Here is a 27,119-nt window from a genome sequence, read left to right as displayed (position 1 = left end):
ATAAGTAATTCATTATTGATTAATTTCATTAGAAACATTTAAACTCATCAGCAACATTTTCTTTGAAGAAGCAGTGAGTATATTTTATAATTGCAATCATTTTTTATTGTTTTTAATTTTACCGATTATTTAAAACATTTCTTTTACTTTTACCCTACTGTTTTGTCCTGACGTAACATAATCATGGACCTATACATTTGCATACTTAAATTTGAGAACGCGACTGCAGCCATATATTCTTGTTCTTTGCCTAATGTGTTTATATATATAAAAGTATCTCTTCGGAGATCCCGCTTCGTGAATAAAAATACTGAAAGATGAGGGCGTATCAATTTGATCTCTGGTGCGCGTGCGTACAACTGAGGGACTAGTGCTGTTCCGCCGTACCACGCCGAGAATGTTAAAGAGTCGCTATCCAATCGAGTTTTAACAATACCATGAAAGCCCCAGTAATCTTAGGACATCTGCATATCAAGCAGGCGGTCCGTGTTCGAGTCTCGGTTTGGGCGACTTTTTCTCATTCTCACAGATTTCCTCATCTTTATCGTTTCAAATTAATTAATTAAATTTCAGTATATCACCGGGCGGTTTAGAATTAATGTTCTTTGCCTAATGTGTTTATATATATATTTACCTTTAAATTGTAGTTCACAAGTGACCCGAACGTGCTTCGTATACAGGGCCACTAGTAAATTATAATTTAATGTAATATAACATCTTCATCGTATTTGTTTAATCCATTGCTATGCCTTAAATGCTAAATTGTCAATAATAAGTGACGTATAAATAGTATCAAAGAGTTTTTGCACACCGTTTTGTATCGTTTTTCACCGCTAATTGTTGTTCTTCTTCTTCTTCAATAAAATCAAATAAAAAAAAGAGTGAAAAATGTCTACAGTAATGTTAAGAGCTTATTCATGCTAAATTCGATTTCTTGGTACCGTAAGTCATAGACCTACCTTGCCTTTTCCGGGGCTAGGTTATAACATGGAGAAATAAGTTATAAGATAACTTATTTCTCCATGGTTATAAGTACACAACACTAAATTATTACATGCAATACAGTGATCCATTATTAATGTAATCTGCACAGGGAGGGCATGCGGCTAATACATTAATCCAAACAGGAATATTTGCACACCTCACCCTTAAAGAGAATAACAATGCCCCTATTGTAATGAGAAGATATATAAGTAATTCATTAATGATTAATTTCATTAGAAACATTTAAACTCATCAGCAACATTTTCTTTGAAGAAGCAGTGAGTATTCTATAATTGCAATCATTTTTTATTGTTTTTAATTTTACCGATTATTTTAAACATTTATTATTTTACTTTTACCGTACTGTTTTCATCATGGACCTATAAATTCGAAAGTCCATGGTTCAATTATTTTATGATTTTCTATAGTTTTGCCACTTACTACCTTTAAATTGTAGTTCACAAGTGACCCGAACGGGCTTCGTATACAGAACCACTAGTAAATTACAATTTAATCTAACATCTTCATCGTATTGTTTTAATCCATTGCTATGCCTTCAATTCTCGTCAATGCTTGTCAATAATAAATATAGTATCAAAGAGTTTTTGCACACCGTTATTAGAAGTTTTCAATTTGCTAAAGTTGATTATGTCATAGATTTTAATCAACCCTGAATCCTTTTTTTAAAATAAAAACACTGGATAAGTTAATGGTTTTTAACCCAATTTAAGTTTTTCAGGTTCTTAATATACGTTTTCTGTTTTCGAAACCCGAAACAGAGACTTCCGCTAAAACGTAGAACTTATATAACTTATAACGTGCTGTTCAGAATTTGTGATGGGGTCTCTCAAACCCCTATAAGCATATACACCACTTTCACCATTTACAGTTGAGGTCCCTTATTTCGAGTTATCTGTTTTCGTTTCCCTTGCGGATGGGATGAGAAAAATCTAAATTTACATACACGGTGATGTATCTGCAGTTAAAAGTGAGTACGGATATCCTCATTTATAGAGTTTTTTTTATATAGTTTATCGTAAATATTGTGAATTTTATAGGCATACATACCGACACTCATAATGAAGATGATGCTGTATATTGTGTTTATCGCAGCACTAATAGTGCCTACTATGCAGGCGACTTGTGGTTGTCCTAAATACTGGGTTCCTTACATAAACAGTTGCTACCGAATCTTTGCTGAAAAAGTAACCTGGGGTGAAGCCGAGAGAAAATGCCAAAACTGGTGGGTATTTATTTGTTTGTTACTATTAGAACTCTGAATTCTATATAAGTAGAGTAGAGAGGATGCACAAGTAAAACAACGGTGTTTGAAATTTGGTCGACACAATCTTTGTTAATGATATTCTGTTCCCATCATTTTTACCCACTGCAGATGCTTTAATATTTGCCGATGATGCAAGAAAGGTTAAAATAAATTTATTAAACGAATGACAATCACACTTATAGTCCGGTGGTAGGAGTGGGGGGGGGGGGGGGAATCACCACTCAAATTTCCATCCATTATAACAATGTATTATAAATATCACCTTATAAAAAAATCGTAGAGAGGAAAAAAGCAATGTTTTTTCGTTGTAAAATTCTGCAAATACTGTATGTTTTGATTACCTTTCATAAGGGATCACCAGGATTGCTTTCCCTTTTGAAAATAGCTTGGTTCTCACTAGGAACGCAACGTAACGCAATCTACGCAACGTAAGAAAATGCCCTTCCAATCATTGTGTTTGCCCCCGCCTGCGTGAAATCAAACCTGCGATGCTTGCAGCACTATTGCGTCGTCGGTTCTCACTTGTGATTACGCAATACAGCACTTTGCGTCGATACGTCGCTGCGTTGCGTTCTAGTGTGAACCATGCTTAAGAGAATGGTGTTTCCCTAGTTGACGACAAATTGACTTAGATCTATAATCTTAGTCAATAATGCTTTAGGTTTTTACATTTGGCTAATAAAAACTGGAACCCAAAACTCACTACACAGACAGACCACAATTCTTTTGTAGAACTAGGCAATGACAACATCTTCACAAAATAATGTCTGGAAGAGAAATCTCATTAATTTAGAATGTATTTAATGATAGCAATGACTATGCCGTTTTGGTGCACATGCTAGTGTTTAGAAAATCATAGGCATGGGTTCCAGATTAATATCTCTTCACTGGGTTGGTATGTACATATTCTTGATACTAGTTGAACGACTTAGTTCTGATTGCAATGGGGATAAAAAAAAAAGTGATAACCAATAATAAGATTTGTTAGACGCTTATCCACCAAAGTGCTCAAGGCGCCTGTGAAAACCAATTGAAACTAATCCTTTACAAAATCTGGAGTTTTTCAATAATGTTCGTACATTTTGTAACATTACAAATTCTACTGTAGTAGAATATTTATTTGTTTTATGTAAGATTTTTGTCTATAAGTAGTGAACCTTGAGTTTACTGTTGGTTGGGAAATTAATATAAAATAACTTTTTACGAAGAAAAGAGGTTTGGAATTGCACCGTGTCATTTCTGCACTCTCAATTTAGTGTTTTTAACTTCAACAATCATTAGGTCTCAACATTTATAATAATGGTAGGGGCATAATAGAAACCGTCTACATTTGTACTCATTTCTAGGCCTCTGGATACAAATCCCAAAACTTAAAAATATACTTTTTTTTTTTTATTAATCAAAGGGCTCGTAACGCACATCTCGTGTCCATCCGGAACACGGATGAAAACCATTTTGTTTCAAGACTTTGGAATACAGCAACTCATGGATTGACAACCACCGATTCACGTACCAGCTACTGGATCGGTTTAACCGACGCAAGACACGAGGGTAGATGGCTATGGAGTGACAGCAACAGTTTCCCAATTTATGTAAACTGGGATAGAGGTGAACCAAACAACGGAGGAGGCAGAGAAGACTGTGCAACAGTATGGGACAACAATAATTCCCAGGAGAGGTGGAACGATATTCCATGTTCGCATCGCCATGGTTATATTTGCGAAGTTTCACAGTAAAATATAAAATAGGCTTAACATCATAGATTTTAGAACATTTGAAAAATTATAGGAATTAAAGATGGTTTTCTTTTTCATAAATTTATAATACTTTTACAATTAACGTGTGCGTGCAGATTATTCATGCAAGCCTAATTTATTTATTTTAAAATTAGGCTTAGGCCTACCAAGGTAATCTAGCAAGATTGCCTTTGGCCTACTAACAAAATGCAGGTATATGGATCATTTATGGTTTTTTGTGAATATTATTAATTGATTGATACTTTTAAAACGTGTAGACCCACAGTTACACAACTCTAACTAGACAATATTTAATGCTACATTATCACCTATACATTCTCTATGATTTACTAACGAAGTAGCCTAATAAATAAATATGCATAGCATGTGTGTGTTTTGTAGTCCTTGTCAGTAGGATAGGAGGGACGGCATTGGAACCTCGACATTTCTTGAGTCTAAAAGTTTGTTTCAGTGATGGCACTAGGATTGTCAAAGAAAACTAAAGCCTAAACAAAATAGTCAGTAGACATCGTGTCTACGGTTCTCGGAATGTTAAATAATGACTCGGGTAAAAAGGCTTTAGAAAGACGTTCTGGTCTGGACATTTTCGGTCGCTTGATACTCGTAAAACTAACCCTACTCTGTTTCACAGTGTCTTAAATGATTAATAACGTTTTAAAGTATATTGTTTAGGGGCCCTTATAGGGTGGAGTTCATTTGAGGGAGCATGGTGCTTATTCGAGGGTTTTATTTTTTAGTTTTGATAATAATTATGGTATCATTTATAATCAAATAAAATCCTCTAGTAGATATGGAAAGTTGTAAAAAAGAATAACAAAAGCTTGGTAAATTGTAGATAACAGTTCGATGAATTCTACTTCTACAAATAGTATAATTGTGTTATAAATATAAAACAATATTGTGTGTATAAATATGGATGGGTGTTTAATAGACTTATTCTATGTGATGTTTTATTGGGGTGGTGTTTATTCAAATAAATACCATCCTAATTGGTATAATTAATACATTATTTTGAAACTGACTTCCGCGACACAATGGGCCGTTTCGGCCTAAGAAGGAAACTTTTAGACGGCTTAGGCCTACAACATTGGCAGGAAGTATGTCTGGGTCCTAACGGGATACAGATAGCGCCGCACAGTTATACAGTCCTGCCAGCTTACTCAACAACTCTTTATGAATATTTTTATTTTGATCTTCATTAATTTGCAGCATAATTTTTATTTTGCAAACTGTACCTTCACACGCGCGGTACGAAAATAAACAAAAAACTAAATTGGCTATCGCCACCAACGGACAACTTAGTTAAAACCAGGAAGTTCCAAGGTGATGACTCACCGTGAACCCGGAACTAACTTTACCGCCGACGCTTAAAAATCTACCGATGAAACCCAACATTTCGCTTTAAAACCCTCCATATCTCCCTATTTATAGAGAAATATGGAACAATATCGTAATAGTGAGAACTAATGTTATCAAATCTACGTTTCGCAGTACATCTGAGTTAGATGAGGTAGGTATCCAAGGCGGAGATCTTTCCCGAAGTTTTTCCATTGTGCTCGCCTATGTCAGAACTACTTTGGGTTCCTAATTCAGGAGCCTAGTCGTCACATGTATTCGATAGCGACGCTTAGTTTTCAAATTCACCTTTGTGCGCGGCGTTTTTTGATCAATCATCTTTAAATTAAAGCTTGGTTCCCACTGGCGACGTAACGCAAGAAAATGCCCTTCCAATAATTGTGTTTGCCCCCACCTGCGTGAAATCAAACCTGAGATGTTTGCAGCACTGTTGCGTCGTGATCACTTGTGATTACGTCACGAAATACAGCACTTTGCGTCAATACGTCATTGTCTTGCGTTACGTCGTCAGTGGGAACCACGCTTACGTTATGGAAACTGTTTTTGAAGAAAATTAATTTTCAAATGATAGTCATAAAATCATATATTTGGGTTTTGTTTTATAAACTCAAATAGATTTACATTTATAAACCTTTGATACTGTAAAATAGCCTATGTTGGTCTAAACAATAAATGAATGGTCCCACTCATACATTGGTACATTGTGTTGTTTAAGCGTGGTTCCCACTAGCGACGCAACGCAAGGACGTAACGCAACGCAAGTGAATTGACCAATCACAAGCGATGGCTTATTCGCTTGTGATTGCTAACAGTCTATAACTTCGCTTGTCATTGGTTAAAATGCTTGCGTTGCGTTTACGTCCTTGCGTTACGTTCTAGTGGGAACCAAGCTTTAAGATTGGTTCAACGCAACGTAAGAAAATGCCCTTCCAATAGTTGTGTTTGCCCCCGCCTGCGTGGAATCAAACCAGCGATGTTTGCAGCACTATTGTATCGTCGGTTACCCCTTGTGATTACGTAATACAACACTTTGTGTCCAAACGTCTATGCGTTACGTTCTAGTGGGAACCACGCGTTACAGAACACATTGTTCAACAGCATGACATATTTCATGATTGCTGTTTGTTATCTCCATCAATTAGATATAAAACTAGAAAGCCACTCCGAGAGTGCATACCTCCGCCTACTGTAAAATTCTTCTACATCAGATTTAGTCACCGGAAAGTGTGTGTCTTAATGCTGTGTGTGATTTAGGCTAATTTCACTAAAAGCATGTCTATGCGAGTTTGGTGTAAAAGTTATGTAACCCGCCTTTCAACTAACAATAGTTTCAGCCGACTAACAATATAGAACAGAATGAACGCGAAAAACAAACGAGTGAATTTGAAAAGAAATAGGGTTTTTAAACTACTCGCATGAAAAAACTTGTACATTAAATCTAATTATGTTTTAAAATTACAAATCACAAATTGGTCCAGAATTGGGACCGTGGTTCGGATAGCCTCCAAAATTTAATGGAGTGGTCCTTGACCACATATCTATCTGTATTTTCATTTTGGGAAAGATCTTGTAATTACTTTTTGAGTAATCCTGCTAACAAACACACGCGACCGATTACAAGAAAGCAGCTGAATAGGGCTTGGTTAATCTTATTATATTAACCCTCGTTTGTTACATGATAAAGTGTATAATGGGTGTCACATGAATAGAGGTTTCCCAAAAGCCGAGTTATACTCTATCAAAACGAAGTTTTTGGAGACATGATGCTTTATTTCTACCATAAAAACAAAACGACAGCTGAATAGGGCTTGGTTAATCTTATTATATTAACCCTCGTTTGTTACATGATAAAAGTGTCCCCTTAATGGGTGTCACATGAATAGAGGTTTCCCAAAAGCCGAGTTATACTCTATCAAAACGAAGTTTTTGGAGACATGATGCTTTATTTCTACCATAAAAACAAAACGACAGCTGAATAGGGCTTGGTTAATCTTATTATATTAACCCTCGTTTGTTACATGATAAAAGTGTCCCCTTAATGGGTGTCACATGAATAGAGGTTTCCCAAAAGCCGAGTTATACTCTATCAAAACGAAGTTTTTAGAAACATGATGCTTTATTTCTACCATAAAAACAAAACGACATGAAAACGTGAAGCTTAGTTGAATTGTGTGCTCATTTGTACAGTTAGTTCCATATAGTTTAATTATAAGTTATTGAATGTTAATAGCTACATTTAATGGTTTATTTGAAGACTACAGTATTTAACATAGACCCTAAGCATTGTACAATATTTGCGGTCATCAGTACTTCAACGTGCTCTTCTAAATGTCGCTTTGGATCCAGTTTGCCAACGTTTTTCACTGCCAATTGTTCTGCTGTCATCGTATCTTCTTCTTCAACGGACTAATACACAAAAAGAAATGCATAAACTTTACATAATTCAATTCATAATTCAATATTAGATATTCAATGTGTTTTGCTTATTAAAAATACATGGTACAATGGCTGCTTTCGAACATGTAGTAAAATGCAGTGCAATGGAAGGGCAAATAAATAAATGAATTTATCATTTTAAGATCTAATGGTTTTGCCTTTAATATCACAGCAAAGCATTGATATACATAAATTTTACCAAACAGAACACTGTACTGTAGCTCTCCATACCATGTTTGGCAAATGAGTCTTTATTGTAGTCTAATTGTTTTTAAAAGGGATTATTTCCTTATAAGGCATGATATATTGTACATTATGATTTAAAAAAAGGTAATTTCCCTATAAGGCAGGATATATTGTACATGATGTTTTAAATAAGGAATTATTTCCTTATATGGCAGGATATATTGTACATATTGTTTTAAAAAAGAATTATTTCCTTATAAGGCAGGGTATATTATATGTATGATTTAAAAAAAGTACTCCCTTATTATTATACATGATGATTCATACCTTATTATAGTTTTTGGCGAGTTCCAGCATTTCCTTGACTGTTTTCTCATTAACACTACAATGCTCACTGTAATCTGTCAGCATCAAGCCATCAGTCCAACTCTTTTTATGTAAATTTAACAACATCTGAAACATAACATGAAATATATATATAAATCCAAAGGCAAAATACTGAAAAAATGACAATGCTGTGGGTATCAGTGGCTGGATCTCAATGGAAATAGCAAAAAAAAAAGAGAAAAGTTAAATCAAAACGATAAAGTAAAACAGCCAGAAAAGTTAGCAGAGCTTTCGGGCAACACTAGCCCTTCATCAGCGCAAGTGAAGGTACTTAGACAAGATAGATAGATATATCAGGCAAGCGCTGCATGATATATATAAGATCCATTGTGATTTGACCAAGTTTAGAGTTATACATCCAACGCAGTGCCAGATCTAAAATTAAAATTAAGTACTTATCCTTTGCGTTTTTCACAAATTACCATATCGCCCTTCATCCATAACATCCCCCACCCCCCGGCACAACTGTTAGAACCCGGTCCATACCTTTTGTTCAAGCTCATTTTTCCTGTAATTGATTGCTATAGAATAATAATGTCTATTGAGTCCATGAATAAGGGCTTGTATTGATGGTTTGTGAAGATGACCCAAGTTAGAAGTGGTCTGTCGTGGTTCCTGTCCTAGCACCATCATGTTAGGATTGATTAGCCTGAAGGCATCAATCACTACCTGTCAAATAAACAATAAACAACGTAAAGCAAATAACTTATAACACAAGAATCTCCTGTTCGTTCAAAACGTGTAACGATTTCGAAAGGCATTGTAGGATAGAATAGAGCTAATGGGTGGCGCCATTGTGAGCCATGGAGTAGCGCACCCTCATCAAATTAGAAAGTCAAAATCTATAGAGGGGATCTGCTATACTATAGGAGGATAGAGTAATTGACTGAGCCCTCTATAGGAATTAATAGTTTTGACTTCCTAGTTTGGAGAGGGCGCTGCTCCATGCTGTGAAATGGCGTCGCCCAGTTTGACCTTTTAACCCTGTATTTCCGATACTGTGTTTTGAATGCAAATTGAAGAACAGGAGATTCTTGTGTTATAAGTTCTTTGCTTAAAGTTAAAGTGATGTAATGGACACCTATATTATACAACAAAATGGTATGTATAAATAATACAGTTTTACATGCTGTGGGTGAAAATTTCTCACACCACAATACTACAAACAATAGGGAGTATATCGTGAGGGCGTGTGGAGCAGTGTGTTGGACTACTGATCGTGAGATCGAAGTTCGAATCCAACTCTCGCTGCATTGCTTGTATCCTTAGGCAAGATACTTTACTTACGTTTGCCTCTCTCCACCCAGGTGTATAATATATAATAATGATCAGTCATTTCCAAACAACCAGATGTCCAATCACATTGCAACAAATTGTCCTTCAGGTCAAAGGTTAATAATTATCACATTTATCCGATAATTATCTGATTTGAATGAGATAATTATTGGTTAATTTTTCTTGAGTGGAATGGGTTAAACCTCGTTTCCTCAGGAAGTTTATCGGTTAATTTTTATCGGTTAATTTATACCGGTTTTATCTGTTAATTTATATTGGTTTTTTTTTTGACTGATTTTTGACTGTGGAAACATGACCAATAGTTCAACAAATCTCTGCGTGCCTTCAAACTTGGGTGGGTATAAGAAAGAACGAGTTTGCGTTCATTAGGTCAAATCTCAAATGGGTATATTTGCTCGTAATTTAAACTCATCACAGATTGGAAGATTTACAACCAAATTAGTAAGGTACAGTAACATTTTTGGTAAAATTAATGAAAATAAAAATTCAAATCTTACTTTTCCTTTAACACTTTGAATAGGGTCGACGACTACGGCTACTGCCCTATCTGACAGTGCTTCGAAACTTTGCTGCGTGTTAATGTCCACACCTGACAGCCAACAGCCAAAGCCAGGATGGGAATGGTACCATCCCACCACCATTTCAGGCCTAGGATAAAGAGAAAAAAACAAATTATTGCAATGGAAATTTAGTAACAACAAACAAAAATGAAACTGGCTATTAGGCTATTCTCTATTGGCTGAGTTTTTCCATACATAGTTCTTTCATCAACAGTTTATGCCAAATAGCATTGCTACAATTTAGAATCAGTGATATTTTCCTCTGCTGTTCCTTACCGTCCAGTTTGTCTTAACATATCCAACATCTTGGCTTGAAAAACGGGATCCACGGCCTCAACACTCACACCCTAAGTTGATGCAAAAAACATATCAGAAAATGGAGATCAATGTTAGTACTGGCAAAGAGACTATTTTAATATTCTGCAGTAACTGCATTCATTATATACTGTACTAAACCATTAATATTTCAAACTTACTGTTCCTGATTGCGGCATAGCAAAAACATCAATAACACGAACAGTGTAGTCATCAACAAATTCACCCAGCATCAAGCCCATGACTTCCATTGGAACACCTGCACGGCCATGTTTCAACATCTATACAAATGAAAATACTACAATTATATAGGTTGTAATGGTTTGGGCTAAGGAGAGCAGATTTTTCATCATGCTGTTATGTACAATCAATCACTATTTATAGTGTTTTTTAAGACTAGGGTAAGTCTATGTATTATGTACGACAGATACTGTAAATTATTAATTATTATTATTATATTTTGTGCAAGAAATAAAAAAATAAAAAATTTACATTATTCACTGTATGTAGGTTTACGTATGATTCACTTTCTTTAGGTGACTACAATAACTTTGTAATTAACTGCGTACCTTTAAGAGGGCCAGTGATGATATGTATACCTGCTCCGCAGTATCCACCATTGGAGCATCACTTGTTGTGGCACCACCTCCTAGGCCAGACATTCCTCCACCAAGACGAAGTAAACGATCCATATCTGCAAATTAAAATACTAGGATAAGTAACTATCCTATGCTCAAATATTTCACTCAATGACAATTGTGTGACTGTGTGTGTGTGAAATCTATTTTGTATTCCATACACTTGACTGTGTAATTAAACAATTTGAGGTTGAGTAGGCTAGTTATGGCAAACAAAGTCTAGGCCTAACTAGCTAGGCCTAGGCTAGTGAACAATAATTAATATTATTACTTCTATATAGCCTAGGCCTACACTACTCACCCCGCCATGCACCGGTGGTCAGTCCCGCCATCACTGATCATGCAGCACACCGACCGGCCTCTAGCCTAGTAGTAGTAGTAGCCTAGCCTAGGCCTAGCTAAGCCTAGTAGCCTGGCCCTAGTAGAGTAGTAGTATGCCTAGCCTAGGCCTACCCTTTTAGCTTACTTTTCTGGTTAATTAGGCTATCACTTGATGATCTTACAATTAGGACTAGGACTTAATTAAGTAATTACTTTGTGGTATAAACTAAATACCACGAATAGTCCATTTAAAACTATAATATAAACTTTTAATTTTTAATCTTAACTTACTTTATTTTTCTGCTGAGATGACTTTTCAGATTTTTCGGATGTGTTTGTTTGAAATTTAAGTTTCCAGTAAATGTAGTTTGTTCCATTTATTAAGGAAACAACTCATTTAATTCTATATTTATAACTTTACAATTTTAAATAGCCATGTATATAAAATATAGATTTAATTTTGTTATGATATTTGATTAAATTATAAACGTATTCAACAAGAGTACATGGACATATCTTTATTTCACTATAATAGCAGCATAGATAGATTTTAAACCCCAAATTATAAATGAACTCGTCCATCAAATGAAAACACATGGATAGTCAGTTGTGCGATGTTGTTGTTGATCGACGAATTGTAGGATCGTGGCCTAGGCTAGGCCTACTTTATATTTGTTTTCATAATATGTATATTAATCATATGTTATGAGAATCACTAGTATTTTCTGAACGTTTCCTGTTTGCTTCTGAATTGTAATTTATAACAATGAAACTTGTATGTGTCTAAAATTTTAACTTACTTACTAGGCCTACTAGGCTACTCACTCCTCCTTTTTAGCTAGTCCACCAGGACAGAGAGAGAGAGGGGGGTAGGGTGGGCCTCTCTATAATATATGCTCTAGAGTAATTTCTAATGTGTAGCCCTATAATATGTATAGGCCCAGCCCCTATAGTATTCTATTTTGTGGGTGATACTACTACTACTAGTAACTAGCAATTTGCACACAATAGAAAATCCGAAAGAATTTCCTTGCACAATTCAAATCAAATAATTATCAATTGCGACAACCCAAAGTTAACTTAATTAAAGCATGGAGGTTTATACCTCCATAATTAAAGTGAATAAAAAATTCTGTCAACACAGCAACCTTGGTCGTTGATAGAAAACCTTATACACAGTCAACTGTTAATTAAGCATTTCCATTTAGTGGGAATCTTTATTTGATAATAATTTCTATGCAAATGCAAGCAATAATGCATTTGTACTACTGTATTTTTCTCAGTATTGCCTGTCTGAAAAGCCAAATGCCCCCTGCATAGTTGTAACATTCAAGGGTACAACCCTGATGTTGGACTGCAGTCTTGATCTCCAGTCACTACAGCATTTCATACCACTCACGCTAGTTCCCAGGTGAGTTTATACATTGCATACATCTTCCTTGACTTAAATACATTCCAACCAATTTAAAAACCGACAAATATTTCAAAGAATGAACTGGATTTTTTTTTTAAAGACTATTGGCTTCCTATTTTTAGGGCGTAGAATAGAAACTTTTTTAATCCATCTCTTTCTGCATTTCTGCATCTATCTTGATCATAAATAAAAACACCTGATGGGTTATAAAATTTAATTTCAAATTTGTACAGTATATCCATGGAGGAAATATTATGGTTACATCTAACATCAACTCAATTTTGTACTGTATCTAATATATAAATGAAATGCCATATTGTATGAAATTAATGCTTTTACATAATTGAATATGTTTCTATGTTAAGTGACACCTTCCCTACAATTTGTGACGTTTTGTAAAAATAATACATATATATTACTTTAAAAACATTAAACCAGGTCATTCCTTGTCTTAAATGTACGTTTTATGGTAAGTTATGATAAAAAGTGAGAGAAACAATGCACTACCTAAGTAGCTCGCGTCGAATGACCTCTCGTGGACGGTCTTTAGGCCTAGCCCAGCTAGGCTTAGTTTTGTAGGCCTAGCTGGTAAACATCGGTAACGTACGAACATCGTACGCTAGCTATATACCTAGCCTGACGTTGTATAGTTGCTGCATTAATTGTCTTTCTATTTTTGCCAGACTCCGTTGATACAAAATGGGGAAAACCCGGTATTTTCGCTGAAAAGTTAGGAGTCTTCCATTTGTTTTGGCCTCACGATTGATCGAAAAGTGGGTGAATTACAGAAGAAAAACAAAAATATCAATCCGCGCGCAATACATTTTGGGATTTATAGCGGGGCGCTATAATTATTAGAATCGACTTATTTTTCACATTTTTAACCATTTAAAGACGAAAAAAGTTATCACAATAGGACCATATAGTAATATTTTTACATTAAATATAGTTTGTGATCTTAAATTAGATCTAAAAAACGTAGGGAAGGTGTCTTTTGTGCGTATTTGTATATTTTAATTTTGAAATTGTTCAATCATTCAGCACACGACTTGACAAACTATCAACATGGAAATGTAATGGAGAAAAAGATCTGTGTAATGTAAGTTGATTTATCAAGACAATACCATTTCTTTAAAGATGTATTGTCCCTTTGACTAATTCCAAAAAAATAAAAAATAAAAGATTTCGAAAAAAGGTGGGTCATTTTGAAGTATCATAATAGTTATTAACTATCACCAAAAATTTGTCGAAAAAAAAAATCATTTAACTGAAATACAGACGTTTTTTTGTTTAAAAAATAACTTTGACTTCCAGTCAAAGTTTTCGATCAAAACATATCCCATAATGAAACGCGCTTGTTTGGCTACTCTGTATGCATAATCATAAAACTTCCTCACGATCTGTGTGAAAATACCTTCTCAACCGTGACGAGTTGTAAACAATCCTAATTAGCATATGCATAATGTGTACTCATGGTTTGAAATCTTTGTTTACTTTCGCTCGCGACGATTTTCCAGACGAAATGTAATCAAACTAATTTACCTGTTAATTACGTATACTTGTTGTTTTTGGCTCGAATTTTCGACTTAAAGTGAATAACTTTAATATTACTTTGATATGGCCAATTTAAATTTAGAATATTTTGACCTTCATTTTTTTGTGTTTCAAGGGACAATACATCTTTAATAAAAAAATATGGATTATTTACAAACATTGACATTGACAAAATAGATTCATTTACTTTTTTATTTCATACTCAAACTTGCCAATAATTACAGGATGGATAAACTATTTTATAATTTATCATGCAAACTAAGTCTCATTTGAGGCTTAGGGAGTTGAAAGAGTTGTAAGTTACACCCCTGGCACTAGGTCAGGATTGAACCCTGGACCTTGTGATTGGAAGGCAAGCATGTTAACCACCAAGCTACAGTACCGCTCAATTACTATTCAATACATTATACATTTATGGTTCTACGAAAACTAACCATGGACGTTGGATTGCTTTCTGGACTGACAACTATCCAGAAGTCTAGATACGTTCAACGTATAAAAATCATTTTTCTGGTTCTTTTATTTTGCACAGGAGCTGAAAGAATGTGGTGGAAGAGTCCTTATTGATAGTTGTCCTGAAGTCTGCCTACCAGAGGTCAGTTGATATTTTAAAGCTCTGATTCACTATCAAACTAGTTTGACAAAAAAAGTGTGATGTGTCCAAATACTGTATGGTAGTGATATGCCCAAATATAGTAGTGATATGATATCATGTCCATCACATTCTTTTGTCGCATACTGTAAAGTTTGATAGTGTAGACAGAGCTTAAGGACTTTTCTGTAAACATATAATGAGCTGTAATTTCTGCAGTAATTTACTGAATCTAATTTAAAAATAAAATAAAATCTAATTTATTTACAAAGTTTCTGCTGAAAATGACAATTATTACTGCAATAATTGCAGTAGTTGGAAGTTCAGTAATTACATCAATCCTGGTTACTTTTTTATACATGTTTTTTTTTAGAAACATTTTTTGTTAGGAACATAATGCAAATTCTTCTTGGATACATATGTAGTAGCCTGTAGTAGCCTAACATTTGTAGGCACTTTTTTTTCAACCAAAATGTTCTGGGTAGGCCAACTAAGGCCCTTTTTTCTGCTGCATATCATCAATATACGGTATAAAAATTCTGTAATAATATCAATATATATAATTCGATGACCCGCTTCTGCTGCCTCCCACAAACTACTTTGTGGGAGGCTGTTAAACAGCTTTCATTACCCAAAATGCATTTCGAGGTATGGATTGGGGGAGGGATAGCTAGGCACAATAATCCCCCCAATCCCGTATATACGGTATATTCTTGGCAGCAGAAACGGGGCCTAATACCCACATGATTCATTTGTTGAAAAATTTATATAACATGTTAATAGTACTGTAACTATTTTCTTTTGTAGTTTGATATGTTTAATATATCTAACATTGATGCCATTCTAATCTCAAATTATCACTGCATGTTGGCACTTCCATTTATAACCGAGGTGAGTCATGTTTATTTTTTTTCTGTTATACATATACAGGGCACATTTTCGCCAGTGCAGTACAGAAAAAGTATGATGGATGGGATGGTATAGCAAAAAATGCAGAGAGGGAGGTAGATTCTCCTCTGTTTTACCTAATTATTTTTTAAATTTTAGTATACTGGTTTCAAGGGAACAATATATGCCACAGAACCCACAGTGCAATTTGGAAAGTAAGTCATTTTGTATTATTATTTATTCAGGCAAAAGATACATTTTACAAAATATGATACAAATTAAACAAATACGACGTAAGGAGATAATATATAATAGTCAGTAGTCGCCAGGAAAGCACAAAAGCAGTAAGCCACTGTCACCAATTAGGTGTGTACCTCCAACCATAGAGATATTTATATAATATCTCTATGCTCCAGCCAAAGACTATTACTATAAGTCAATCTGTTTAGTGACTGAGAATTGGTTATGCAATTGTGATGTTTCAAAGGCCTCTAAAGCATGGTTCCCACTAGAACGCAATGCAGCGACGCATTGACGAAAGTGCTGTATTGTGTAATCACAAGTGGGAACTGACGACGCAACAGTGCTGCAAACATAGCAGGTTTGATTTCACGCAGACACAATTATTGGAAGGGCATTTTCTTACGTTGCGTAGGTTGTGTTTTGTTACATCGCTAGTGGGAACCAAGGTTTAAAGATAAAGTTACAAAAATATAATGATAATAATAATAGTTCATTCTATAACCAAGCTCTCAATGCGCTGCACATTATTACCCCGGTCATTTTTTGGATCATAAATTTATTACTGTAGTATAATCATAATACTGCAGTATAATACATGCGCTGCACATTGTTACCCCGATCATTTTTTTGGATCATAAACATATTACTACAGTATAATCATAATACTGCAGTATAATCATATTACTGCAGTATAAAGGTAATTCATTATTACAGTAACATTTACACCCAGATTGTATATGGATGAATTAGTGGAATTTATGGGACGAGTTGGTAAACGGATCGTAGCCAGTCGTTGGAAGCAGCCTGATATTTTAAAGAAATTACCAGCACCATTAAAATCTGCCCTCAACATACCATCATGGAGAAATTGTTATACGCAGCAAGATGTGAACAGCTCATTGGCAAAGGTCAAACTAGTGTCATTTGCTGAAAAAACGGTAAGTTTTTACCATTGATGTATTAAAGATTGGCTGGAGGGTGGACTCCTGACTGAAAAGTGACTGGTTATTGAAAAAATTTATTCTTTTTTCATTCATTTATTATCCCAAGTGTATGAAACTGTCCCATCTCCCAGTCCCATCTCCAAGTTCCATCTCCCAGTCCAACACAAGTAATTATAATACTCTCTACTATAAGTATAGTCACATTCAGTGTTCAATTGTAAATAAATTTTATTCAAAATATTTTTAGGCCTAGACCTTTAGATGAACAAATTAGTGTATAATAGACATATATTATTTCAGTTACGGAACAAGCGGGCCAATGGAGATGTTAGTTCTTTGTTAGTATCTTTATTAAAAACCCTTAAAATATGGAAACCAAATCGTAGCCGCCGAGCGGGTAGCCGCATTAAAAGGAAAATAATTTCAATCATATCTGGTAGATTTAAACAATGTAAACAAAAACTTAGAGAAAAGAACCTAATAAATATTCCTTGTAAGTCCATCTCTCATGCTTTACCCAGAATATTATTAACTAATGCGAGGTCACTAAATAACAAAATGGATGAGTTCCATGCTGTATTGAGCACCAACAAAATTAGCATAGCTGCTGTAACTGAAACTTGGCTGAATCCTAATAGCCTTCAAGGTGCGAATTTATCTGATTACACCATGCACGCCAAATGCAGATCTGATAATGGACGGCGAGGTGGTGGTGTAGCCTTTTATACACATAATGAAGTTAATATTAAAGTAAGTGATGTCTCTATGGATATCCATGATAATTGTGAATTTGAATGTTTGTGGAAAAAATTTGACTTTCGTAGTGTTGGTGTAGCAATTAAAACTATGTGCGTTGGCGTCATTTATTACCCTCCCAATTCGGCTAATGCCACTGAGCTTCTCAGTCACATTACGAGTACCGTTGATAGCATTAGAACTAGTGATTTTTCAGCAGGAATTATGGTATGTGGTGATTTCAATGATCTCAATACTTCAGAATTAGAGTCTAAGTTGTTTTTGAAACAGGTGGTTAACTTTCCTACTAGACAAAATGCGCACCTCGATAAGATATTTGTTAACATTCCTAATATCTTTACTGAACCTATGGAACTACCACCAGTTGGTCGAAGTGACCATTGTTGTATTTTGTTGGAACCATCAACCAATCTTGCAGATGTAAATCACAAGCCAGCACATTTGCTGTTTCGTCCACTAAGAGACTCCTCGATCAGATCATTTGGACAATGGATGACTTTGCATGATTGGAATCATCTTAGTGCTTATGAAAACTCTTCAGATTTTTTGGAAATTTTTAATCAGGAGCTCAACAGTGCTTTTGAAGAGCATTTTCCTCAAATTTTCACTAACAAGAGATTGAATGACAAGCCCTGGTTTACAACTAAATTAAGAAAATTAATTTTGAAACGCCAGGTGGCTTACCGAAATGGACAGGATATCCAGTGGAAAATCTTACGTTGTAAGGTACAGCAGGAAGTCAAACGAGCGAAGGCTTCATTCTATGAAAAGTCTATTGCTACCTTGAAAGGGAACCAACCTGGAAAATGGCACCGCAGTGTCCAGAAGCTCTGTAATATGAGGAAGAAATCAAGTCGTATTCCTGGCTCTGATGTTGACCCTATAAACACCGTTGAATGCATCAATAGCCATTTTGCACTTGTATGTAATCAGCTTCCGGCTTTGAATATCAACAAGCTACCAGCCTTCCTCCCAGCAAGTGAACCACCAGTTATACATGAATGGGAAGTTCGTAAGGCTTTGACTAAAGTGAACTGTAATAAATCAAGCCACCCATCAGACTTACCAATTAAAATAATTAAGGAATTTGCTATTGAACTTGCTAACCCGCTAACTAAATTATTTAATACGTGTCTCAATGAGGGACACTTTCCACGTCAGTGGAAAACTGCTTCTATAGTTCCAGTTCCAAAACAAAACAAGATCCGCTCTTTTGATGATCTTCGTCCAATATCATTGACGCCGGTCTTTGCTAAGATTTTTGAGGCATTTATTGCCAAATGGATTATTGAGGATATTGATAATAAATTAGACACTAAGCAGTATGGTAATACAAAAGGTTCATCTACTATACATTATCTTGTGGATATGTTAAATTATGTTTATCAAAGTCTTGACAAGCCCAAACAATCAGTTGAACTCTGTACAATTGATTTTACTAAGGCATTTGATAGAGTCAATCATACAATTATTATAGATAAATTAATTAAACTTGGAGTTAGGTCATCCATTGTTTCCATCGTCTGCAGCTTTCTGTGTGAAAGAACTCATACTACCAAACTTGGCACGCACATTTCTTCCACCAAATCAATCTCTTGTGGAGTACCACAGGGAACCAAACTGGGACCTATACTTTTTTTGGTTCTAGTAAATGATGCTGCCATTGAAAGTTGTAGACGTTGGAAATTTGTGGATGACCTGACTCTAGGGGAAGTAACCAAATGTGGTGCTTCCTCTAACTTACAAAGTGTCCTTAATAGTGTCAGTGAGTGGTGTGCATCTAATGATGTTCTACCAAAACCAGCTAAATGCCAAGTAATTGAATTTAACTTTTTAAAGCAACGGCAGCTTAATTTAGTTTACACTATTGATAACTTTAATCTTCCAATAGTTAGTAAGTTAAAACTGCTTGGTGTAATAATCCAAAATGACCTCAAATGGGGTTCAAATGTTAATGATATAACATCAAGGGCCTCACGTAGACTATTTTCACTATGTATCCTGAAAAGGTCTAGTGCACCAGTCAGTGACCTGGTTACAGTATTTACATCATATATCAGACCTGTGCTGGAATATGCCTGCCAGGTTTGGCATTCATCATTAACTGTTCAGCAATCTAATTTAATAGAAAAAATTCAAAAACGGGCTTTGCGCATAATTTTGAGCCCACATTATGTTAGCTATGAATTAGCCTTAGAGCAAGTAGGTTTGCCTTCTTTAAAGTCCCGTAGAGAGCAGATTCTTCTCAGTTTTGGCAAGAGTCTTTTAGAATCTACCAAATTTAGAAATATGTTACCAGCATATAAATCTGATAGGCATTCAAGATCGTTAAGGAGCAATACTAGTTCAAAGTTGGATTCTTGCAGATGTCGCACTGAAAGATATAGGCGGTCTACTATTCCACACTTAGCACGAATCCTTTCAGTTTAATGTTTAGTTTAGATCTTCTTTGATGTATTTTATTTCTCGGTTTATGATTGTAATCCAACCTTTTCAGCTCTTGCTGCTGGTTGGAATTTGATGTTTTTATACCTTAATAAATAAAAAAAAAAAAAAAAAAAAAAAAATGTGTTACCTATTATACATTACAAATTACTGTATATTGTTTGTTTATTTATTAAATTTACGAATGCATTTTAACCTTTATTACAGTTTATACAATATATTTTCATCTTAATGTAGAATCTATTTGGTGCTGTAACCGTTGTGCCACTGAGTTCGGGTTACTGTCTTGGTGGGTGCAATTGGATGATTCAATCTGATTTTGAAAAGGTAATATGTATATGTACAATTATGTGGTTGTGATGCTGTGGTTTTGGTATTGGTAGCTCTGAGTGTGCTTGTGGTACCAGTATTTGTAGTTTTGGCGGTGACGTTAGTGGTGAAATTTTATTTGGGTTTGCATTTATTTTTTTTATCCTACGCATCCAACAGTGAGCACAAACTCGCCAATTACAGGATGGATAAATTTTTTATAATTTACCCTGCTTATAAGTCTCATTTGAGGCACAGTAAGTGGAGTTGAAAGAGTTACAACCCTGACACTAGGTCAGGATTGAACCACGGAGCTTGGGATTGGAAGGCAAGCAAGTTAACCATCAAGCTACAGCTCCAGGTTTTTGGTAGTGTTATTGGTAGCACTAATTGGTAGTGTTAGTGGTGTTGGAAGTGTTAGTGGTATAATATTATGCTAGTTTTGGTAGGACATGATGGGATTAATAGTGTTTTGTACATGTTATGAGAAGTCACATGAAACCAGTAATCTGTTTCTGCTATACTATATTTACCTTTGTCTTGACTTGGAGATATTATTATTTGTACAGGTATCTTACGTTGCTGGCTCATCCTTCCTCACCACTCATGCTGCGCCTATCAACCAACAGCCAATGAAAGATAGTGATGTCATGATCATTACAGGGGTAACGCAAACTCCTGGACACAACCCAGACACCATGTTGGGCGAGTTTTGCAGTAATCTAGGTCAGTACTCACTAATCATTTTCTATTACCTCACAGAAACCTCTTAAAGCTATGTCTACACTATCAAACTAGTTTGACAAAAAGTGTGATGTGCCCAAATATGGTGGTGATATGCCCAAATATGGTAGTGATCATGACCATACAGTATATGGGCACATCACATTTTTTTGTCACATAAACTTTGATAGTGTAGACAGAGCTTCAAATCTCCTTTACCATCCATGCAGTACCATACAATGCTAATATGTGTAACCCCCACCCCATCAATAATGTTTAAATAATTATTAAAATAATATTATCACTGCCATTCCAACTTTTTGTGTAGTGTGCTGTTAATTAACCACTAATCCCAGAGGGCCATGGCTTTAAATATTCTATAGAGCTATTACACAAATTAAAATCTAGGTGTGAAGTGATGCGTTGACAGGGAGTCTTCAAAATGGCTGACGTATATAAAAATATTTACTAAAAATATTATGAAGAACCACAGAGTTTTTATAAATTAATTATACTGTTGTTAATGTTATTGAATTGAATAACCTTTTGGTCATATATTTTTACATACAAGGATTTTTTTTATAAGAATATGCTCAAGTTGATGCGTTCAGCTTTTTGAGCTGTGATTGTGTTGGAGTTGACCCTAGTTGTGTAGCTCTATGAATCTACCACAATATCAGATTTTCACACAAAAAAAAACGGTGTAACGGTGCTACCAACACAAGTGTCAGGGCATTATGGCTATTCAAGGTTATAATGTATTGTTGTTGTTTACCATAATTATAAATAATTTATAATTGAAACAAATAAATGTTTGTTGAATTTGAAAGTTTGGATGACATATACTGACATTTTAAAGAATTTCTGATTTCAGCTGTTACAGTCAAGAATGGTGGCAATGTTTTGGTGCCATGTTATCCGTCTGGTGTCCTATTCGATCTGTTTGAATGCTTATGGGGCTACATGGATAATATGGGATTATCCCAGGTTCCTATTTACTTCATCTCTCCAGTTGCGGACTGTTCCCTTGCATACTCACAAATATTTTCAGAATGGTAAGTCTGTCAAAAATGTTTAATTGAATTATTTCGCGAATGATACAAAACTTATGAAATATGTTCTTAATACAGATCTTGTTTACTTTTAGTTTGTAAACAGAATAAAAATAATAGCACTATGTTTTGGAAAGGAGAATCTAATTTGAGAACAAATAAGTATTAAATATAAAAACAAAAAAATAAAAAATAAATTGTATGAAGTCTCTAGAATGTGAGTACTTGAGGATTTTCTTTGTTTTACAGGCTTTGTAGCGCTAAACATTCAAAGGTATACCTTCCTGAACCACCTTTTCCACATGCTGATCTTATCAAGAACAATAGGCTTAAACATTACTCATCAATTCATGGTAAGCAACCATTCTTTACTGCAGTATTAACCTACTGTACTGCGGTAACAGTAGTAGAAGGCTTTACACTCTCATTTATTATTTATTTATTCAACTTTTTTTACTAGGGTAGCTCTAACAGCTGTACTACAGCAGTACAGCTGACTTGAAGAGGCCATCTTAAAAACAATAAAAAAATATACAGACGACATTCAAACATAGAGATACAAGAGAATTCATAAATTTAAAATTCTCAAACAGATTAAAAATGTTAAAATTCAAAAAATTTACAAAATGTTAAAATTCATTAAAAAGTCATAAAAAAATTTAAATGTATGTTACTACAGTATCAAATAAGCTTTTTCAGTGATAATGATTTTGATATTTTCTTTGTACTTGTACTGTCAGCTACCATTATTATTTAGGAATATCACTACCATATTTGGGTACATCACACTATTTCTGTCAAATTAGTTTGATAGTGTAGACAGAGCTTTACATTTTTTTTATTATGGTAATTTTTAGGTGAATTTAGCAATCAGTTCAAGACACCTTGTGTGGTTTTCACCGGTCATCCATCATTGAGGTTTGGCGATGCTGTACATTTTATGGAGATGTGGGGGAAATCAAGTCTAAACACTGTTCTATTTACAGGTGAATTTTTCGTTCAATTAATCAAAAAATTATTTTCTTGCTGTTTATCTTCAGATTGTATTAATGTAACTACCTTTTTTCAATTTTTTTTTTGCAGAGCCGGATTTTCCATACTTGGACGCCCTAGCACCTTTTCAACCTCTATCAATGAAGGCATGCTATTGTCCCATTGATCCCGCTATGGGTTTTTCCCAGGCCAACAAAATGATTAAAGACCTCAAGGTATCTAAAGCTCTGTCTACACTATCAAAGTTTATGTGAAAAACAAATGTGATGTGCCCATATAATTTATGGACCATACCACTCTTATTCAATTATCCATTTTATTTGCATAGGCATACCCAGCACAAGATTTCCTCATCTTCTCGGGATTATGCCTTCCTCCATAGCCAATTTTCTTAAATTCACTTTTCTGTTGTTTTATCCAACAAACATCTATTTCATTTTTTATATTCCTTACCATTTTTGTTTATTATTTTGTACTGTATTGCTATGGAGGAAAATAAATGTCTTTTGAAATGAAATGAAATGAAATGCCATATTTGGGCATATCACTACCAAATTTGATCACATCACACTTCTTTTGTCAATCTAGTTTGATGGTGTAGATAGATCTTTAACACTCATTGTTTTGTATTCTTAGCCTGGTCATTTGGTCATACCTGCAGGCTACTCTGGTCCACCGGCATCCTTACCGCACAAGACAGATCTCCAGATTGAATCGGTACAGTATGTTATTAAGTTAAAATCTACATAAATGTATATCATTATAATGAAAGCTACCTACTATTGTCAAATGTTTCATGTTTTGTTTAGTGTACCATTGATTGAAGCTATCGTCTATTTTCAATACGTTTCTTTAAACATGTAGGACCCATCGCCTGTAACTTTTACACGAGGAGAAGTTCTAGACGTTCCTGTCAAAAGAAAATTTGAGAAGATTGAAATATCTGAACAAGTGAGACAATATTAATACTCTCCCCAACACACCATCTCCTTTAAAAAAGAATTAATATAATGCTTAAGATTTCTTATGACTTTGTACAACAAGTAACATAACTTTTTAAAGTTTTTAATAATTATAATTTTATTTTTGTTGTTGAGCTTTATATGGACACTTTAGTTCATCAGTATCAATCAATCAATCAATCAATCAGATTTATATAGCGCCAGTATCCATAATAATGTTCAAAGGCGCTTGACAAAGTTAAGCAGGAAATGCCTCTGTGTAAAAATGGGTTTTTAGTCGTGTTTTAAAAGTGTTGATGTATATGTTACTTCCATTGTTTTTTAAGCTAAATATATCATTTAGTCAAAATGCAGCGTATAAGTGACTGATGTATAAATGGTACTTGTTTTAGATTTCAGATGATCTTACTCCAACTGAAGTGCGGCCAGGTGTGCTGGTGTCTGCTGTTACAGGTGTTCTGGTGGTGAAAGACAATCAATACGTATTACAAGTGAGAACATACTTTATACCGTATTTATTTGAATAAACGCCCTGCTTTGAATAAACGCCAACCTCAAATGAACGACCCCATAGAACATCATTTTGAGTAAACGCCCTCCCCCACCCTCTCGAATAAACGCCCCAAGGCCTTTATTTATTTCCTCGAATAAACACATGCATATATACACAATTTCTATTTGTAGTAGAATTCATTGATTGACATGATCCACAATTTACCAAGCATTTTGATTTTTACTGTATTTTATCACTTTCGATATTTGTCTTGTATATTTTTCCATATCCGTATTTATTTGATTATACATGTTACCATTTCACACCCAAACAAAATAAATGCCTCCCCCGAATAAACGCCCCCGGGAGATCACTTTAAATATCTGGAAACTTGGGAGGTCTGCAACTTGCTCAGACTATTCTAAATTAACTGCTATCCATTGTTGATGAGTACAATTTCTTTCAAATTATTAAAGGCTTCACTAATAAAGCAATTAAAAGGATTTTTTTTTTCAGAATGTGCCACCTTCAAACCCTCCAGTTGATATACAAGTATCAAGAAAAAGGAGAAGAGAAGAAGAAGTACCGAAAAAACCAAAACATTATATTTATGGATGCATCAATGTTGATGAATTTGTCCAAAGTTTGGATAAGGTATGGGATAAAAATTGCATCTGAAACAAGATATATTGTTCCCCCTAAAATTTTTTTTTATTTTTTTGTTGAGTATGCCATTTTAATGTCACGTTATTCACTTTGACTAAAAACTTGATAAAAAAATGATTTACCTAAAAAAAATGCAATTTAAAGACAGTGTAATTATGTAGCCATAACATCGGCAAGCATCATTCCATGGTTCTAGTGGTAGAACAAGGCTTCTCAAATAAACCGTCTAGGTCCAGTGTACACATCTAGCACATGTGCACTTTAAAGAACCTAGTTACCCTTGTGTACTAGTACACACACAGCTACTGATCATAACTGGGCCCTCTGGGAGACCAGTCTTTGACTGAAGAGGTTACACAGTATAAATAAATAAATGAGGGAATGCTCATCAAGTTGATGAAATTTTATTTTTATGTACAGCTCTGTAATATTTCTTATTAATAGGCTGGTATTTCCGATGTCAAAGTTGAAGAATCGCCAAGAGGTCATATAATTCATTTGGTAAATATTGTGGAGCTATAGCTTAGTGGTTAACATGCTTGCCTTCCAATCCCAAGGTCCAGGGTTCAATCCTGACTTAGTACCAGGGTTCAATCCTGACTTAGTACCAGGGTTGTAACTCACGACTCTTTCAACTCCATTCCCTAAGCCTCAAATGAGACTGATAGGTTTATAAGCACGATAAAATATAAAATAGTTCATCCATCCTGTAATTGGCGAGTTTGTGCTCGCTGTTGGATGCGTAGGAATTAATTAAATTTATACAGCATGCTTACCATACTTACAGTACCAGCTGTTCATGATACAGCGTATTAATACAATACAATTATAAACTTTTTTTTAGCAAGAAGAAGATACTATTATTCAATTAGAAGAAAGTTCTACGCACATTGTAAGTGAAGGCAATGAAGCACTGAGGCGGAAACTAAGAGATATTTTAATAAAATCACTGCCAAGCTTCTGATGAAGAATGTGAATCCGGGATGATTCCGCCCTGAGACGATCAGGCCCAGGATGATTCGGCCCACTTTTGGTGGGATGATTCGGCCCACTTTTGGTGGAAACATCCCATTTTGTGAGCCGAAACGTCTCACTTTAGACCAAATTCACATTCATTTTTTTTGGTATTTATCAAGTTTTTAAAGGTGTTTCAAAATCCGTATCTTATTGATATTGACAATGTTGATATAATATATAAAATAAATTACTAAATAAACGTAATTTTATATTCAATTTATTACTTCGAAAACTTTGTTTATTTCGTGCATTCGTCCCGGGCCAAATCGTCCCCCTACCAAGAATAGTATAGAACTTAATTTTAAGCAAACTTCAAGACATGATTTGCATCATATTATGTAAAGCTACTGAAGAAGGATAACAGTGGTGGAGGATCCAGGAATTTGATTTAGTGTGCCTTAAAATAATAAAAATTAGGCTGAACAAACAATAAGTGATTGTAACAATTGTAAAAGTACATTTTTTCCCATTTATACAATATAACAAAATCCCTTTTTGTAGATGGTCATTATAATCAGTGAACTTTAAATGTTAAAAACGTTTGTAG

General features: G+C 34.7%; 3 protein-coding genes across 3 annotated transcripts; 2 read left to right on the top strand and 1 right to left on the bottom strand.

The window, feature by feature from the left end:
• The first annotated feature begins 1,107 nt into the window (after positions 1-1,107).
• Positions 1,108-4,391, top strand: LOC144839979 (C-type lectin domain family 4 member E-like). The gene is made up of 3 exons (XM_078695587.1): positions 1,108-1,262; positions 2,043-2,227; positions 3,675-4,391. The coding sequence occupies exons 2-3, from the start codon at positions 2,064-2,066 to the stop codon at positions 4,003-4,005; spliced, it is 495 nt and encodes a 164-aa protein (XP_078551713.1). The 5' UTR covers positions 1,108-1,262; positions 2,043-2,063; the 3' UTR covers positions 4,006-4,391.
• Positions 4,392-7,540: 3,149 nt separating this feature from the next.
• LOC144839966 (26S proteasome non-ATPase regulatory subunit 14) lies at positions 7,541-11,856 on the bottom strand. The gene is made up of 8 exons (XM_078695567.1): positions 11,813-11,856; positions 11,132-11,256; positions 10,724-10,843; positions 10,524-10,594; positions 10,185-10,335; positions 8,878-9,060; positions 8,332-8,457; positions 7,541-7,788 (listed from the first exon to the last, which is right to left on the bottom strand). The coding sequence occupies exons 2-8, from the start codon at positions 11,252-11,254 to the stop codon at positions 7,627-7,629; spliced, it is 936 nt and encodes a 311-aa protein (XP_078551693.1). The 5' UTR covers positions 11,255-11,256; positions 11,813-11,856; the 3' UTR covers positions 7,541-7,626.
• A 300-nt stretch (positions 11,857-12,156) lies between these two features.
• LOC144839938 (integrator complex subunit 9-like) lies at positions 12,157-27,052 on the top strand. The gene is made up of 19 exons (XM_078695524.1): positions 12,157-12,296; positions 12,805-12,932; positions 13,977-14,034; positions 15,022-15,084; positions 15,889-15,972; positions 16,129-16,184; positions 16,943-17,150; positions 20,595-20,684; positions 21,236-21,392; positions 22,264-22,444; positions 22,691-22,794; positions 23,299-23,427; positions 23,525-23,649; positions 24,071-24,151; positions 24,299-24,385; positions 24,789-24,887; positions 25,406-25,543; positions 26,000-26,056; positions 26,400-27,052. The coding sequence occupies exons 1-19, from the start codon at positions 12,288-12,290 to the stop codon at positions 26,517-26,519; spliced, it is 1,974 nt and encodes a 657-aa protein (XP_078551650.1). The 5' UTR covers positions 12,157-12,287; the 3' UTR covers positions 26,520-27,052.
• The last annotated feature ends 67 nt before the right edge of the window (positions 27,053-27,119 follow it).

The sequence above is a fragment of the Antedon bifida genome, chromosome 4 (genome assembly GCF_963402885.1).
Source record: "Antedon bifida chromosome 4, ecAntBifi1.1, whole genome shotgun sequence".
NCBI lineage: Eukaryota > Metazoa > Echinodermata > Crinoidea > Comatulida > Antedonidae > Antedon > Antedon bifida.
This window is presented reverse-complemented; position numbering and strand designations above follow the sequence as displayed.